Genomic DNA, 18865 nt, shown 5'->3' with positions numbered 1-18865 from the left:
CAGGTATAAAAGTTGTCTGGGCTTCCACCTTCGGGTGTGTCTGCCCAGTCTGAGGCCGACATGGAGCTGACCGCCATGCTCGCCCAGGCTGCCACGAGTGCTCACTGCCCTGAGCCCTCATGGCTTGATGATTGGTACATGGGTTTGGAGCACCGCCCTGGTACCATTTTTCCAGGAGGTGCACGAAGAACTCACAAAGTCTTGGAGGGCACCTTTTACTGTCCGGACCCGAATTCTGGGTTCATCCACTCTCACTACCCTTGACGGTGGGGCGCCAGGGGGTACTGGGAGATTCCTCAGGTGGATAAGGCGGTTGCGGTGCACTTGTGCCCCCAAAACAGCACCACCTGGTGGAATCACCTGAGACTCCCATCCAGGGCCTGTAGGTCTATCTTGTCTCTGGCAACCCAAGCTTACAGTGCCGCTGGACAGGCCACCTCCGCCCTGCATATCATGGCCCTCCTGCAAGTACACCAGGCCAAGGCATTGAAAGAGCTGCACATGAGTATTCCTGACCCTGATGTGATGCAGGAGCAGCACTCGGTGACCAACCTCGCCCTCTGGGCGATGAAGGTCAAGGCGTGGGCACTCGGGCAGGCGATGTCCACCTTGGTGCTCTAGGAGCAACACCTATGACTGAATTTGGTCGAGATGAAGGATGCCAACAAGGTCCGCTTCCTCAATGTTCCCATCTCCCAGATCGGCCTATTCGGTGACACAGTTGAGGACTTTGCCCAGCAGTTCTCAGCGGTGAAGAAGCAGATGGAGGCCATCCAACATTTCCTGCCCCTGCACGGTTCAAGGTCACTGCCAAGAGTGAGTAGATAGGGTGTTCCCCTGCGGCTGCAACTCAGGTGGCACACTCATACCCACAACCAGGTGGTTGTGACGAGTCACAAGGATGGTCTCCCTGGAGGTAAGTTCTTCAAGGTTCCCCTCAGAACAGCCACGAGCTCGGGACATGAGGAACCTCGACGTGCCATCTCCTGTTCCGTCCCACCGCGAGGCCCCACCCGCAGGTACGTCAAACATAATTGTTCCCTTAGTGTCTCTAGCCTGGAGCTTGGAGGCATGGCTAGCGCTCTCCAACCCATCGCGATGGCTGGCTAGGACATCTGACTCGGCTATACTATTCAGTTAGCCAGGCGCCTGACCGGGTTCAGTGGCTCCACTTCACCTTGGTGAAGGGCGAGAATGCTGCTGCCCTGCATGTGGAGATTGAGAACTTTCTGCAGAAGGACGTGATGAGCCTGTCCATCCAGCTGAGATGAAGAAAGGGTTCAACATCCCTTAATTCATCGTGCCAAAGAAAGGCGGCATGCATGGCATACATCCGGCATCAAGATTAGTTCACAGCGGTAGACGTGAAGGACGCGTACTTTCACGTCTCGGTTGTACCTCGGCACAGGCCCTTTCTGAGTTTTTCCTTCGAGGGCCCGGCATACCAGTGCAAGGTCCTTGCCTTTGGCCTGTCTCTGTCGCCTCACGTCTTCACAAAAGGCGAGGCGGCAGCCCTTGCCAATTAAGTGAATTGGGCATTCGCATCCTCAATTATCTCCATGATTGGCTGATTCTAGCTCACTCTTGAGACTTGTTGTGTTGCGCACAGGGAACTAGTGCTCAAGCACCTCAGCCAGTTGGGGCTTCAGGTCAACTGGGAAAAGAGCAAGCTCTCCCCGGTTCAGAGCATCTCTTTTCTCGGGATGGAGCCTCACAAGCAAGCACATGCAGTCTGTGCTGAACTGCCTGAAGTCGTTCAGGTGGAGAATGGCATTCCCATTGAAACAGTTTCAGAGGCTCCTGGGGCATATGGCATCCTTGGCGGCGGTCACACCACTCTGGTTGATATTATTCGGTGCCCGTTAAGGCACTGAGGGGCATATGAGATTCGAGTCCCGAGATGGGCATGGCGCCGCGGCACACAATGTGCGGCCATGCCGATCAGCCACAAGTTGTTCAGTACCTTGGACAAACCTTGCATTTCTACTTATTACAGCAAGTGTCCAGGCACGTCATGGTTATGACAGAAGCCTTCAAGCTAGGCTGGGGTGCCATGTGCAATGGGTATTCTCTGACCGAGGCTCCCCTCAGCACAGACACACTGGCACACAGCTGGCACCGGGGGCTGCGCAAGTATGCATTACCCCCAGTGAGCATGCTTGCACAGACCTTGTTGGAGGTCAGGGAGGATGAGGAACAGGTCATCCTCATGGCGCCATACTGGCCCACCCAGAGTTGGTTCTCAGAACTCACACTCTTCATGAAAGCCCCTCCCAGGCGAGTTCCCCTGAGGCAGGACCTCCTCTCTCAGGGACGGGGCACCATCTGGCACCCGAATCCAGACCTCTGTAATCTCCATGTGTGGCCCCTGGTTGAGACACGGAAGATCTAAGTGACCTACCACCAGCGGTGGTAGACACGAACACTCAAGCCAGGGCTCCCTCTACGAGGCAACTATATGTCTTGAAGTGGCATTTGTTCGCAAATTGGGTTTTTTCCCGAGGCGAAGACCCCCAGAGATGCATCAGTGCTTTCCTTCCTGCAGGAGAGGCTGGAGGGGCGGCTGTCCCCCTCCACCTTGAAGGTGTATGGCCGCTATAGCGGCACACCATGACACTGTGGACGGTAATTCCATGGGGAAGCACGATCTGATCATCAGGTTCCTGAGAGGTGCCAGGAGGCTGAATCCTACTTGGGTGCACCTCTTTCCCTTCTGGGATCTCTCCATGGTCCTCCTGGGCTCGCAGAAAGCCCTGGTTCTAGCCCCTAGAGTCAGTTGAGCTAAAGGCGGTCTCATTGAAGGCTGCCTTCCTGACTGCGCTCACGTCCATCTAGAGGTTTGGGGACCAGCAGGCATTCTCTGTCAGCGACACCTGCCTGGAGTTCGGTCCAGAGTACTGTCACGTGGTCTTGAGACCCTAAACAGGCTATGTGCCCAAGGTTCCCACGACCCCTTTTAGGGATCAGGTAGTGAGCCTGCAAGCGCTGGCAGACCCAGCCTTATCATTGCTGTGTCCGGCATGTGCTTTTTGCATCTACTTGGATCGCACCAGAGCTTTAGACACTCTGAACAGCTCTTTGTCTGCTTTGGTGGACAGTGGAAAGGGAATGCTGTCTCCAAACAGAGGCTTGTCCACTGGATCGTGGATGCCATTGCGTTGGCATGCCAGGCCCAGGGCGTGCCTGCCCCTTTGGGAATACAAGCACACTTCACAAGGAGTGTGGCGCCTCTCTAGCAGTCATCTGCAGGGCAGCTGGCTGGGCTACACCCAATACCTTCACGAGATTTTATAATCTCCGAGTTGAGTTGGTTTCGTCCCCCGTGTTGTCAGGTACGAACAGGTAAGTATGCGGGGCAGCTGGCCAGGTGTACTGTTTGCTTACAGCATCATTCCCCTCTGGGAGGGGAAGATGTGCACTTTTCCCCCATACGAGTTCACGAAACGGTGGACCCTATATGTCCTTCCTCCCTAGCCCTGTGGCTGGTGAATTTGGTGGAGGAATTCATAGCCCAGTACGTGTGCTAGGATGCCCTGTACTGTAGGTGCTCCACATGTGCTTGTTACCTGTGGTAATCCCCTGTGATGTATTTTCCACTGTACTGTTTCAGAGCTCCCTTTGCCATGGGTCACCACGTTTGTAGAGCTCCTCCCCTCTGGGTAGTACCTACCACAGTGCCTCTTCCATGCATCTGCCACATGTTAACCTCCCCTTCGGGCAGGATGTGATCTCCGTGATGTATTTTCCTCCTGGGAAAGAACACCTTCCCCGACGTGAATACATTTGGCCCCAGCCGAAAGATTTTTTTCACTCTTTGGGGAGAAAAAAGAGAGAAACGGCCGTGGCTGTTCCCATAGTAGATCCACCCCCCCCCCCCCCTCCATTTGTAACCTATGGCTGTTCCCATAGTAGATCCACCCCCTCCGTTGTAACCTCCATTCCCCATCAGGGAATGGAGGTTACAACAGTAACTGAGAAGCACTTACAATGGAAGTGAATGGGGGTCCAATTTTTAAATATAATCCTTACAAAAATGTTGACTTCACTGCAAATTTGCCTCAGATAATTTTCACATGCAAATGAGCTAGCGGCAAATTGTCCATTGTTGCCAAATGTTTGAGGTACACCACTACTGGTGAAGAGCTGCAAACTTCTGGAAAACATCTGCGGTGAATCACAAGGTCATTTGCATGTGAAAATATAGAGTGGCAAATTTGCTGCAAGTTTGTTGCTAGTTTAGAAGGGAAAATACTCAGTTTTTCAAAAGTATAGCCACAAGATATTAAACAATATGCATGTAAACAATTTTTGTGTTATAAAAACACACTAACATTTACTGTGTAAATTTATAGCCAATTTTATTTGCCATGACAATGAAATGTCAATAATAGGGATGATAACAATAGGATTCCGGTTCCGATTCCTCCTAATGATTTCGGTTCCTTAACGGTTCAAGTAATCGATTCCAGTCATTCTTTTAGTACATTTTATATATATATATATATATATATATATATATATATATATATATATATATATATATTTGGAAATGAGAAATGCAATTCTTATTTAATTTACTACTCTCTGCTGTCTGTTACCAAATAATGAGATCATTTTAGATTTCTACAAAGCAGATATAACCAATCAGACATAAATGTAATACAGTTCTTGTAAAAGGTGTGTTTGCAGACATTTTTAGCACTGCTAAATGTCCAAAAGGTGCTATAAAAAGTTCTTATTATTAGTAACCATGAATGCTTAACTATGATTAATAAGGGAATGTCACCCTAATTAAATATATGACTATCTGGTGATACTATTGAATTCTGCAATCAGAACTTCAAAAAAAATTTATCTGATTGTAAAATATCGAAAAATATTTTCTTCTTTAAATATATTCAGTGTACTAAACTACTTTTTGTTAGTAGCATGCAGTGTAGTTAACAACTTTTTAAAAAGAGTAGCTTGACTAGTTTAACTACTTTAGGTTTTGAGTAGCTTGTCGCACAGGAAGATTCAAACTAGCTTTCCCAACACTAATGAAAAATAACTCCTCTAGCTTTATAATCACAATTACTGCTCAAAACATACAATTTATATTAGTCAATTTCAAGTCAATTTTTTATTTGTATAGCGCCTTTCACAACACACATCGTTTCAAAGCAGCTTTACAGAAGATCAGCATTAACAGATGATAAAACTGTAATGTCTATATTAAATTGATGGTAATACCATTATATTTCATATCAATAGTAAATAACACATAATGTATGTTTTCCTGTATCTTTTCCTAATAGAACTCTGATAATCCTGCAGTGTATAAAGAATCCCCAATGGGCAGCCTGTCAGAGATGTTCCAACAGCCTTTAACAGAGAGAGAAGCCCTTTTTAGAGTATTACCAACTGGACAGCTACCAAAGTGAATCTAGACCCAAATGCAAAATATAAATGAATGATTCTCACAAACAATGTCCATGCAATGTCAAAAAATTAGAATGAGGAGAATAATGATGGTTCTCAAATGGCCTATTTCTCCCAAAATAGTAAATCAAGTTTTGCTTTATTTTTTTATGTGGACCAGCCATATCTTTTTGTGAATACACCCACAGTTTGTATAATATGGCCACACATTCATCCCACTGTATTTACAACTGTCTGTGATGGAAAAACACCCGAGAAACAATATCAAGAAAAACATTATTAATTGCTTTTTATTTATGCAAAGTCTAAGGAATAATGTTTGAAGGTCAGAAGTTTGCTCAAATATAGCCACATTTGCCATTCACAGACGTGTATATCCATGATTCATCTCCATACACCAGCAGGTTTGATGGTTGTATGGATGCTATGTACAGTATATGCTAATGGAGTACAAATGCTGTACCAGTATATCATTGTAAACATCTCTCCTTCACAAGTCACTACTGTTGTTTTATTCTATTGACATGCATTTAAAAACTGTCTCTTTAGGGCTTAAAGTATGAAATGATTATTTTAAAAATGCTGTATTTTTTCTTATCAGCTGTGTAAATTTATTTACATTTGATGTTGTGAATAAAGCCTGTGCTTCATCATTTTAAGATGTGTTGTTTACTGACTAAAATTATTCACTTTATATACATACTCTACATTGACATAAAAGTGATATGTGATTTATTTATACAATTATTACATACCTCTGTGACAATCATACATTCCAGATGCGACCACACACGAGGGGGGGAGCCCAGCGGATGTTTCCGCGTCAGACAGGATGAGCCCGCTCTCCAATGCTGCGCTCAAGAACTCATCGCCTTCACAGTGGAGGAACTCGCCGACCCAGTCCACTATGGGTACTTAATCTACCCTGTACTGGAATAAGTGCTCCGAAGGTCAAGGACACCTACACGGACTCCCCCTGTGTGTATTATCCGCGATACGGTCCCCTTTCAAATCTTTTTCATGAAGTTTGCGCAGTTCTTTGCAGATATTCAAATTTCTTCAATAAAATTATTTTATACCTTTTAAACGTGTAAAAACAAGTTGTAAATTATGCATTTTGACTTGTAATGTTTTCTTGTAAAGTGCATATTTTTCTCTGAGTGAACATTGGAGAAAAGTCATGTTTTATTGATGACGTGATTTCGATGAGAAATTGCTGCTTATAGCTTTCTAAATTTAAAATGTTGCTTTTGGTCAGATATTCAAATTTCTTCAATACAATTATTTTATACCTTTTAAAATGAATGAAAACAAGTTGTAAAATATAGCTGCAAGCAGCAATGCGGATTCCTCCTCAAAATGGCAAATCATTTAAAATTGATCAGTAGAGGGTTGGGGTTAAACCCTCTCAATGGATGAATCCAAAAAACACGCATTTCTGTCTGAATCCTAAACGAAACATTTTCAGTGTACAGGAAAATCCATCATACCGGACCTTATGGATCCTTGAGGCTTTTTTGTTCCCAATGAGAAATGAGGCATGTACACCACGTTTCAGAAGAATTGGTTAAATGGCGTGGGAATGGTATCACTTTGAAAATATTTTTTTGGGGCGTGGCCTGTAGCGCCACCTATGGGCGAATGTCCGCCATTCTTGGTTTGTGGGTTCCTGTTGGCCTGTAGTATCAATGTACAAAATTAGAAAATATTTGACCAGAAAATGGGACTTTTGGGAATTACCTGTAGCGCCCCCTAGGGGCGAATGTTGGCCATTCTTGGTTTGTGGGTTCCTGTTGGCATGTAGTATCAATGTACCAAATTAGAACATTTTTGACCATAAAATGGGAAATTCGGCATGGCCTGTAGTGCCCCCTAAGGGACGAATGTTGGCCATTCTTGGTTTGTGGATTCCTGTTGGCCTGTACTATTAATGTACCAAATTAGAACATTTTTGACCAGAAAATGGGAATTTCTGCATGGCCTGTAGCGCTACAGCCCCTAGGGGCGAATGTTGGCCATTCTTTGCGCAGTACTTCAGAGTGATGTCATCTTGAAGCATGTTAAGTTTGAAAAACCATCAGTCAAAATTACATTTGATTTATTGACACATATATATTGTTAAAATGTGGACATTTACATAAACACACCCCTTTCAGCCATTTTGTATCGTATTCATTTTTCCTAAGTAACGTTTTCTAGAATGTTAATTCTACACATGTGTACCAAATTTCAAGTCAATTGGAGCTACGGTTCAGGAGAAGAAGAGTTTTTTAGGTTTCCGCAAATTTTCAACGTACGGGAAAATCCATCATGGCGGAAGTTATGGGTCCTTGAGGCTTTTTTGTTCCCCATGAGAAATGAGGCATGTACACCAAGTTTCAGAAGATTTGGACAAATGGCGTGGAAATTTTATCACTTTGAATGAAAAATCACTTTGACAAATCTCTACTTTCACTTTCATAAGCGCTCTTCTCTCTTAAAGGGGTCATATAATGGTACATGCACTTTTTCAAGTTGATTGTACTGAAATGTGTGTTGGCTGTGCCTGTACACAACCATCCTATTATGATAAAAATCCATCCAGTGTTTTTGATTTAATCTCCTTATATATTTTCCCCTGCCTCAAATCGAGCCGTTCGACCGTGTGACGTCACATGGTCGGACACCCCTCCCAGGATTGTTGATTGACAGCAGTGTTTCAACACAGACCCGCCCTCGCTCGTGAGCGAGCTGTCAATCATAGTCCGTCATCATTGTTGATACACTGGAGCAGAACGGCGCCTAAGCTATTGTGGTGTTCTGTTCTTCAGTGTAATAACGAACACAGCAGTCATTTTGATGTTCCTAAATCTGAACCGCTGAAGACGCAGTGGCTGAGTTTTGTTTACGATGGGAATATTCCCCACGAGCAACGTCAATGCGTTCATGTTTGCGCGAATCATTTTTCATCAGACTGCTTTATAAACGAGGGTCAGTATAAAGCTGGTTTTGCTAAGAAGCTGCTGCTGAAAAAAGATTCGGTACCAACTATTTATATTCCCTCTGCACCTCCAGAAGAAGTGTAACGTTTTATTAACCTTTATATTAATCTTTGCAAATCGCTTGCCCGCTTCACAATGAATGTGGCTAATGTTTACACTCAGGGTACATTACGGCATGTTTTCCATAACGTTACGACGTTCTCAATATAATTCATAATCCCATGTTTATAATGAACAACGTGTTATGGTTATTGTGTTATTAAAAACTGTGTACGCAGGTGTTACAGTTAACATGGTAACACTAAGTTACACCTGGTTTACTTGTATGTTACTGATTAAGAAGTGATGTCAAAAAAACAGTTTATACGGAGAATAACTCCAGAACGGAGTTGTGACCAAAAGCTTATTATCATTTAAAGTCATATGCTCTGAAACGGCGTGCTGAAAACAGAGCTGTTTTTGAGCAGGTAAAATTAGTGTTTTCTTAAAATACTAATGAGAATTTTTAATAAAAGTATATTACAAAGTTTTCATTTAGACCCTAAAGATTCATATTAACTTGTACAAAAATGGCATTATATGACCCCTTTAAGATTTCTTTTTCTGTTTTTTTTTTTTCTGTGTGATTTACATAAGCATATTACAGGCAATTTTATTTGAAAGACTATCTAGGCACATAATAACACTGCATAGCTATGACTGTTTATAACTATTTCAAAATGTACAAGCTCACACTTTAAGTGCTTTGTTTTTTAAATCATTAAAATAGCAACAGATCCAGTGAAAAAAATAGAGATTGAGTGATTTTTTTGCATTTAACATGCCATTCAAAAACGTGGCATTTAAAATAATACCATTTGTACTTTTCAATTACTTGGGATGTCAATGCTCAGGGCGAAGGTTAAATTGTTACTGTCTCTTTAAGAGGCTTTTATCGCATGATACGATATTCAAGGCACAGTTCAGTTTAATTTTTTGAGAACTGTGAAGTATCATTATTTTCGTTCTGTGCCATGCTTGTTGCATCTGTATTCATTTCAGAGATTATGGGTGTGAGATGATAAAATACAGACTGCGTGAATGGTTGATTTGGTTCACTTGAATTTTGTGACGTGTTTCAGAAAAATAATCGCTAAGACAGACTGAGCACCCTGTTTATTTTCTTTATTTTACAAAAGCACAAGGTTTTGTTGTAAGTTTGCACAAATATAGGTACACATTTCACAGTTCGTAATGATGTCTCGCATGTTTCTGTATGGGCAAAAATGACGCAGTATTTTATTTAAGTTGTTTCTGCTGTTTCGAGAGAAAAATATAGCAGGAAATCACATGGAATAATGCCAGAATTCAATATAATTATACCAGATTTGTTTGTTCACTTGAGACATAACAGACTCCTCAACATATCATACATATATTTTGGTGGAAAAATGTTGGAGAAGAAAAGGAAACGATGCGTGTTTCCCTGTCAAGGTTCTATGACTGTCAGTGACACGCATCAATTTTGTTTTGTTTGTTTGGGGGAAGAGCATGCTGCTCTCACGTTGGGGCAGGGCGAGTGCGCGCAGTGCGACCTACTTTCGGGCGAAATGCTTCGTGCTCACATCGCTCACTTCCGGGAGTCAGCGGCCACTCTTTCATCGTGGGGCTCTGACATATATCTGGCTGAGGAGTCCGTCCCTATCGCTCGCTCTCTCCCCAGATCCAGCCGATCCTTCTCGTAAGCTGATCATTTCACGAGGGGGGCACTGAACCTCTGTACATTTCATGCATAATAATAATAAAGCGGCTGAGAAATGACTCGAGGTGGTTACTCGGGCTGTGGCCAGACTACAGCTAGACTGGTCATGCCAACAAGAGACACCCCCCAAACGCTCCAAACTATAGACAGATTTCTGTCTGGTGGCCAAAAAACATAAATAAATATAATTTTTAAAAAAAAGAGAACGCTATATTAGTCCCTCCCGTTCTTTGATGACCTCCATGATGAGCTTTCTCACTCATGGAGGAACCCATATACTTCCCATATTCACGTACCCTCGACGTCTTTATACTCGACTATCGTGGGTGCTGAGACACGGGGGTATTCAATGATGGCCCGGTCAAATAGACACTTGCGGGCTATCTCTCACCGGGTTCGGCATCATCACTCAAGAAACCCGCTCTCCCCACTAAGGACTACCTCCATGCTAGTGGGGAGGGCTTATCAAGCGGCAGGTCAGGCTGGTGCTGCGCTGCACACCATGGCCGTGTTAAAGGCGTACCAGGCTAACCTACTGAAAGACCTGAGTGCAGGTGCAACGCTCGACGAAGAAGCCTTTTCTGAACTTCGAAGGGCCACAGATTTATCTCTCCGTGCGACCAAGCAGACAGCCCGTGCCATTGGTCGGTCTATGTCCGCTTTAGTCAGCACGGAGAGGCATTTATGGCTTAACCTTTCCGGCATCAAGGATAAGGACAGAGTTTTCCCACTCAATGCCCCGGTTTCGCCTTCCGGTCTCTTCGGAGACGCCATGAATAAGTTTATCTCCAGATTCCAGGAGGCGAAAAGCCATGAGGAAGCCTTCGGGCAGTTTTTTCCTCGCTGCACTCAGGGGAGCAGGGCCGTCGGCCACCCAGTCCCACCCCGACTCTGCTAGTCCCGTCCGATTTTAGATCTTTGAGGCTTGAACCACTCGGTCAGTGTGTTCAAGTTCAAGATGCTAACTGTCAAGAAGGTAGTGTCTCAGATCCAACATTACGATTGGCTGATCACGATCGATCTCATGGACGCATATTTCCATATTGGAATTCTGACACAGCATGGAAGTTCCTGAGGTTCGCTTTCAGGGACGAAGCCTTCCAGTATCGGGTTCTTCCATTCTGCCTAGCCCTATCACCATTCACGAAATGCATGGATGCAGCACTGGCTCCTTCGCAACTCCGGGGCATCAGCATTCTGAATTACATAGATGACTGGCTGATCTTAGCGCAACTCCAAGAACTGGAAGTTCAGCACAGGGATATTGTCTTAGCTCATCTGGTTTTTCCGGGTCTGACACTCAACGTCAAGGAGCGTTCTCTCTCCCAACCGGGGAATCACCTATCTTGTGGTTATATGGAATTCGATCATGATGTGGGCACAGTTGTCTCCCTCTCGTATCATGTCCATTCAGAACACCCTGAGCAATCTCAGGCTAGGTCAAGGTTGCACTGTTCACCAGTATCAACAAATACTAGGTCTCAAGGCGTCTGCGTCCATGGTGATCCCTTTGGGCCTGCTCCATATGAGACTGTTTCAGCTGTGGCTAAAAGCCAGGGGATTTCATCCACTCTAGGGCTAATAAGGGTTATGCGCCGCGTGCTTCATTCCCTTGCTATGTGGTTCAGACCCCGGTTTCTTACCTTGGGTCCCACTCTAGGTGCGTCTCGTTGTCGCATGCTGCTAACGACAGACGCCTCCCTGACGGTCTGGGTAGCGGTCTTAAGTGGTCATCCAGCTCAAGGGGATGGGAGGGTCGTCAGCTCGGTTGTCACAGTAACTGTCTCAAGTTGATGGCGGTATTTATGGCCCTGAAATACTTCCTCCAGAGGCTACCATGTCTTGGTGCGGGTGGGCAATACAGCGGTAGTCTCTTACATAAACAAGGAGGTCCACGTTCACATCAGCTAAATGTCTGGCACGTCAGATTCTCCTTGGGGCCCAGGGCAAGCCCCTGTCACTCAAGGCAGTTTATATCCCTGGATGCCCGTATGTGGGAGCAGATTTACTGTCCAGACAGAAAATACCGACGTGTGAGTGGAAACTCCACCCCTAGGTAGTGGAACAAATCTGGGTGAGATTTTACAGGGTAGAAGAGGACCTCTTCGCCTCTATGAACAGTGCAATGTCTCCTCTACTTCTCCCTGAGTCACCCAGCCCCCCTGGTTCTGGACGTGATGGCGCACACATGGCCCTGAATGCATCTGTATGTGTTTCCCCCGGTTTCTCTGCTCCTGGGAGTCTTGGCCAGAGTTTGCCAGCAAGGGTCTTGCCTCTTACTGATAGCGCCACGCTGGCCGAACAGGGTATGGTTCTCGGGGCTAATATCCATCCTTGACGGCTCGCCTTGGGCGATTCTTCCCCGGCCAGAATTGTGGAAACTTCATGTTTGGCCCCTGAAGGGTACCAACTGAGGGACACAGGGCTATCACCTGAGGTTATCGAGACCATTCTTAGTGCTAGGGCTCCCTCTACCAGAAGAATCTACACCAATAAATGGGGTGTCTTCGAAAAGTGGTGCAGTTCACATGGTGCAGATCAAGGTAACTGCCAAATTGTTTCAGTTCTGGACTTTCTGCAGGAAAAGTGTCAGCAGGCATATGCCCTGCTACTCTCAGGGTTTATGTGGCCGCCATTTCGGCTTGCCATCCCTTGATGGACGGGGTGCCTTTGGGGAGGCATCCTGTACTCTCTCGCTTCATCCGTGGAGCCATGCGACTGAGGCCTCCTGTTAGGACCAGAACTCCTTCATGGGACTTAGCAATAGTCCTGGAGGGTCTGGATGAGACCCCCTTTGAACCTCTAGAGTCAGCGTCTGACAGACTTCTGACTCTCAAGATGGTCTTTCTTATGGCGATTACCTCTCTTAAGAGGATTGGGGATCTACAGGCTCTGTCTGTTTTGCCAGCCTGTTTAGAATTTGCCCCAGGTATGGCCAAAGCCATTCTGCATCCTCATCCTGACTACCTTCCTAAGGTGCCTTTTTCGACACTACATCCTGTCACTCTGGAAGCCTTCTGCTCCCCGCCGTTTTTAACGCCAGAGCAGGAAAGACTTCACGGACTCTTCCCAGTCCTTGCCCTTCAGACTTATGTCCACCGCACTAGCCAGTGGCGTAAGTCAGGGCAATTATTTGTTTGCTATGGGGGGCGGCCACTACCAAGCAGATTATGTCACATTGGGTGAGGAATGCTATTGCCCTGGCCTATGAGGCGCGCAGTCAAGCTTCACCACTAGGTGTCAGGGCTCACTCCACCAGAGGGGTCACCTCCTCTAAAGCCTTGACTAGAGGGATCCCTCTGCAGCAGGTTTGTGATGCGGCAAGCTGGTGCTCTCTGCACACATTCATCAGATTTTATGGCAGGCTCATGCCAGAACAAGTTTGTTATGCAGCAGGCTGGTCCTCTCCGCGCACATTCATCGTTTTTTATGGCAGGCTCATGCCAGAACAAGTTCGTTATGCAGCAGGCTGGTCCTCTCCGCAAACGTTCATCAAACTTTATGGGTTAGATGTTTTTGCTACTCTGGACTCTTACGTCCTTGAGTCGAAATCTCAAGCTCACGTCTGAACAAGTTTGTGATGCGGCAGGCTGGTCCTCTCCACACACATTTGTCAAATTTGATGGTTTAGATGTTTATGCTACTCTTATGTCCTTGAGTCGACATCTTAAGCTCATGTCTGAGAACTCTCGCGTTCTTGTGAGCACACTTCACAAGACTACATTTTCAGTTTATAAAGCTATAAGTGGCAATTTCTCATCAATAAAACATGACATTTCTCAGATGTTCACTGAGAGAAAAATATGCACTTTACATGAAAACATTACAAGTCAAAATGCATAATTTACAACTTGTTTTCATACATTTTAAAAGGTATAAAATAATTTTATTGAAGAAATTTGAATATCTGCACAGAACTGTGCAAACTTCATGAAAAAGCTCGTAAAGGCTAAAACTCACCATTTTAACTTGGAAAGCTGTTTGGAGTCATTTCTAATCAGAATTCACTTCTTTTTTTAATATAACGTGACTTTTAACTAATATCACCCTCATGCAGCTAAGCATTGCAACAGAAAGAATTTTAAGCCAAAATACATCATTACCACATGTTGGCATGAATTTTAAGAAATATTATGCTGTCCTTGCAACTGCGTCACTTTGAAGAAACTAGACAGCTAGTTAACAAACACACATGAAGCAGTTTATCCTTTCCAGAATGTTTACTTGTGTGATCCTTTTTTCTTTTTGTAAAACTGATATACAATAAACAAGAAATTATATTACAACTTGTACATTAATTCATTTGATATAAATATAAACACGTGCACTACAATCTGCACTTGCGTATACATGTGATAGAAAACTTCCTTACATTTTCATATCGATCACAAACATATTTTCAAGAGGAAATATTATGTTACCAAATAACACTTTTAAAGATCTTTACAAATAGTAAATAAATGTACAGGCATAGACTAAAGTTAAAGGTAAAGACATTTTGTGCATCGAATTCAAATCGATGCTGCACGTTGAACTGTTGCCGAACTAATAAATCAACACTGCGTATGTACAGAAAAATAACAAACTGCAATACTGAAAATGGCCACTAGATTATTTACCATAACCAGATAATGGGCAGAACACTCCTCGCCTGTGTATAAATTATTATACCATTGTTAGTTTTATACAATCACTTTTTGTACGTTTACCAATTCAAGTTATTTCTCACGTGACAGAAGAACAATTACACTTGAGATTGGTCTAAGATATACTTTAGTAGTACCTTGTTTAATTATTTTCACTTCAATTTTGCAAATTTTCCCATCAGCACTTGGAATGACCTTTGTAACAAGTCCCATTGGCCACTCGTTGCGTTTTACTTGAGAGTCCTTCAACAACACAACATCTCCTTCTTGGACGTTTGGTTTTTCGTCTGTCCATTTCCTCCGAGACTGAAGTGTAGACAAGTATTCTTGTTTCCAACGTTTCCAGAATGTATCTGCAAGATTCTGAACTTGCTTCCATTGACTCTTGTACATATCCTTAATGCTGAACTCTCCAGGTGGTGCTGATACTGCGCAAGCCTTTTGAGTTAACAACATAGCTGGAGTAAGAATCTCTGTTTTTTCACAGTCTGTTGAAATAGGAAGTAAGGGTCATGCATTCATTATAGCTGCTATTTCAGCCATCAGCGTGGTAAGAACCTAATTTGTAAGTCGAGTGTTTGCTAACAGCATTGCGTCTAGAATGCGCCTGGCTATTCCTACCATTCTTTCCCACACTCCTCCCATGTGAGATGAATGGGGTGCATTAAATGTCCAGGTACATCGATTATCCAGAAGGTAATTCTGAATCTCAGGATCATCCAAGTTGATTTTGAGTTCCTTACAAGCTCCTATGAAGTTCGTGCCTCTGTCTAACCTGAATTGCTTGACAGGTCCACGCAGACACAGAAACCTTCTCAAAGCATTTATAAAACTTGAAGAGGACATAGATTCAAGTATCTCTAGGTGGACTGCTCTTGTACATAAACAAGTAAACATGACTGCCCACCTTTTACTTTCGGCACTGCCTCCCCGAATACGGCGTGACACCACATTCCAGGGGCCAAAAACATCAAGTCCCACTTATGTGAACGGAGGGGCTACGATAAGTCTGTCTTTGCGGAGATCCGACATTTTCTGCACTTGCAGCAGTCCTCTGAGTTTTTTACAAATGATACACTCTTTGATGATATTAGAGACAAGTGTTTTAGCTCTGATGATCCATAAGCCAGCTGTACGCAGTGCGCCTTCGGTAAAGTGACGACCTTGATGGACTACCTTTTCATGGTAGTGTTTGATCAAGAGAGTACTTATGTGATGATTAGCTGGAATGATCAGAGGATGTTTCTCACCTTCTGTAATGTCTGCATTCGACAAGCATCCTCCCACTCTAATTAGTCCTTCTTCATCAAGAATGGGATTCAGATTCCTAATAGTACTTTGACTAGAGATCTTTTCGCCATTGTACAAAGACTTTAACTCTTCCTGGAAGATCTCTTGTTGGACACATTTGACTATAGTTGTTTCTGCGTGTGAAAAATTCACTGTACGATCCATTTTGCAGCAATGCCAGCCTGTACATTAGTCCTTTTGTGTGCTACTGGAGTACGTTTTAGCAACACGAGTAAGAATAGCCACTCCTCTCACAAGAGATTTCCAACTGGAAAATCTACTGAATCTGTGGGATCCTAGTTGACATTTATTCACCTTCGTGGCCAAGGTGGTTATTTCAGGCCTGATTTCATTGTCAGAATCTGGATCGATTAGATTGAAAGCTTCATGTTCTGCTTGTTCACTTACATGGGTTTGACGCAGAAATGCTGGACCTGAGAACCAATTTGTGTTCTGTAGTTCAGCCGCTGAAACTGGTCTTGTAGCGATGTCCGTTGGATTCTGACTGGTAGCAATGTGATGCCACTGCTCCGGGTTGGTTGATTTTCGGATACATACTGTTAGACACATAAACATAGAATCTTCGAGAGGCATTGTTAATGTATCCCAGTACAATTTTGCTATCAGTGTAGTATTTCACTGAATGTAGATCAATGTCCATTTCACTGATTATCAATTCTACAAGTTCAACTGCTAAAACGGCTGCACATAACTCCAAACGTGGCACTGTATGGGCTGGTTTTGGAGCCAGCTTTGATTTGCCCATAATAAATCCTACATGACACTGGCCATTATCCTCTACAAGGTCTTGAGGTATGCTACAACAGCTATTGCCATGGTAGAAGCATCAGAAAACAAACATAACTCTTTATGAACAGTAGAAGTCAGTGACACTGATACGTAAGGTCTGGGAACACTTAAGTGCTTCTAGATTAAGTAAATCATCAGTCCACACTCTCCACTGAACTTCTCTGTTTGCTGAGAGTGGTGTGTCCCAATCACATTGGTCCACAGAAAGTTCTCGCACTAATGCTTTTCCATGTATGGTTATGGGGGCTGCGAATCCTAGTGGATCATACAGACTGTTCACAGTAGCTAAGATTCCTCTTCGTGTGAATGGCTTCACTTCTTTTGACACTTGAAATGTGAAACTGTCGGACTGTAGATTCCAGCTTACTAGACTGCGCTGGAGAGGTAAAGGGTCAACACCTAGTACTAGCTCCTTTAGATCGTTAGCTCTGTAGTTTGCAGGAAATGCCTCCATAACTGAACTTCTGTTTGATGCTAACTTATGCATTCTGAGGTTTGATTCTGCTAGCATCTCTCTAGTTCTCTGCAAGAGACTGACTGCTTCAGCTTCAGAAGACACTGAGGTGAGTCCGTCATCCACATAGAAGTTTCTCATAACAAACTGTTTTGGATCTTCTCCATACTCTTTCTCAACTTGATCAGCTGTTCGTTTTAGACCGTAGATAGCTATTGCTGGAGGTGGACTGTTTCCGAAAATGTGCACTTTCATTCTGAACTCTGCAATGTCCTTGCTGGCGTCATTATCTTTGTACCATAAAATTCTTAAGTAGTTTCTATGGTCCTCTCTAACTACAAAAGAATATATCAGCTGTAATTGCAACTTGTTCTTTGCGAAAACACAGTAACACACCCAAAAGTGTGTTATTCAGATCAGGGCCACTAAGCAGTACGTCATTCAATGAGATGCCTTGATACTGGGCACTTGAATCAAAGACCACTCTAATTTGACCTGGCTTCTGGGGATGGTAAACACCAAAGGTTGGTAGATACCAACACTCCTCATCTTGGTTTAGTGGAGGTGCTGGTTCTGCTTGATCATTGTCGAAGATCTTTTGCATGAAATTAACAAAGTGATTCTTCATCTCAGCATTTTTCTGAAAGGAACGTTGCAAAGAAAGGAGACGTTTTTGTGCCAGCACTCTGTTATTCGGTAGTCGACGATGGGGTGAACGAAATGGTAGTGGTACAACCCAGTGGTTTGTTTCATCAACATACATTTCCTTTTCCATTATTTGAAGGAATTCACCATCTTCAATAGACAGAGCAGGTTTGTCATCATTAGGAGTTCTGGCAAACACATCATCATCTAAACTCTCAGTTTTTCATGTGGGAGTGCCTAGATAGCACAGTGAATGTGTACAGTCTTGTTGCTTAGGAGCAGGTCTCTTTTACCTTTATGTAGTTTGTGCAATGGTTGAACAGAGATGGACGTCCATTTGATAGCACATTCATTTTGAAAGTGTTCACATTTGTCGGCTTATGAGCTCCCCTTAAGCAGACTTCTCCGACAATAACCCAACCTAAATCTAGTCTCTGGGCATAAGGCATGTTAAGAGGTCCATTGATTTGCTCACGTGCTTTATGAACACTTAAGATATCTCTTTCTAACAGCAGAAGGATTGGTGCATCAGGATAATGTTCAGGAATCTTATCTGTTACAGATTTCAGATGAGGGAAGTACTGCGTGACATCAGGTGTTGGAATTTCAGATCGGTCATCAGGCATCATATCACATTCAATGAGTGACAGAAGTTCTACCTGAGTTTTCCCATCAATGGATTGAACTGTGAAGCCAGATGCTCTGCGTCCTTTTTTCTCCATAGTTCGTGAGCATGTTTTTAGGGTATATGAGAATGATTCTCCTTTGATGCCGAAAACATAAAAAAACTTTGATTTGGCTAATGATCGTTTACTTTGATTGTCTAGTACTGCATACATCCTCACAACATTTTCAGGTTTGTTACAAGGATATACTG

General features: G+C 43.8%; 1 protein-coding gene across 1 annotated transcript in view; it reads left to right on the top strand.

Annotated features, from left to right (window-relative positions):
• The window catches only part of LOC127617082 (ADP-ribosyl cyclase/cyclic ADP-ribose hydrolase 1), a 73839-nt gene extending 67779 nt beyond the window's left edge, over positions 1 to 6060 (top strand). Inside the window, exon 11 of the mRNA XM_052088967.1 lies at positions 5298 to 6060. Within this exon, the coding sequence (XP_051944927.1) occupies positions 5298 to 5370 (73 nt within the window). The 3' untranslated portion in view covers positions 5371 to 6060. The remainder of the gene's footprint in view (positions 1 to 5297) is intronic.
• The last annotated feature ends 12805 nt before the right edge of the window (positions 6061 to 18865 follow it).

The sequence above is a fragment of the Xyrauchen texanus genome, chromosome 23 (genome assembly GCF_025860055.1).
Source record: "Xyrauchen texanus isolate HMW12.3.18 chromosome 23, RBS_HiC_50CHRs, whole genome shotgun sequence".
In the NCBI taxonomy this organism is placed as follows: domain Eukaryota; kingdom Metazoa; phylum Chordata; class Actinopteri; order Cypriniformes; family Catostomidae; genus Xyrauchen; species Xyrauchen texanus.
The sequence above is the reverse complement of the archived record's forward strand: the minus strand, read 5'-3'. Positions and strand labels throughout refer to the sequence as shown.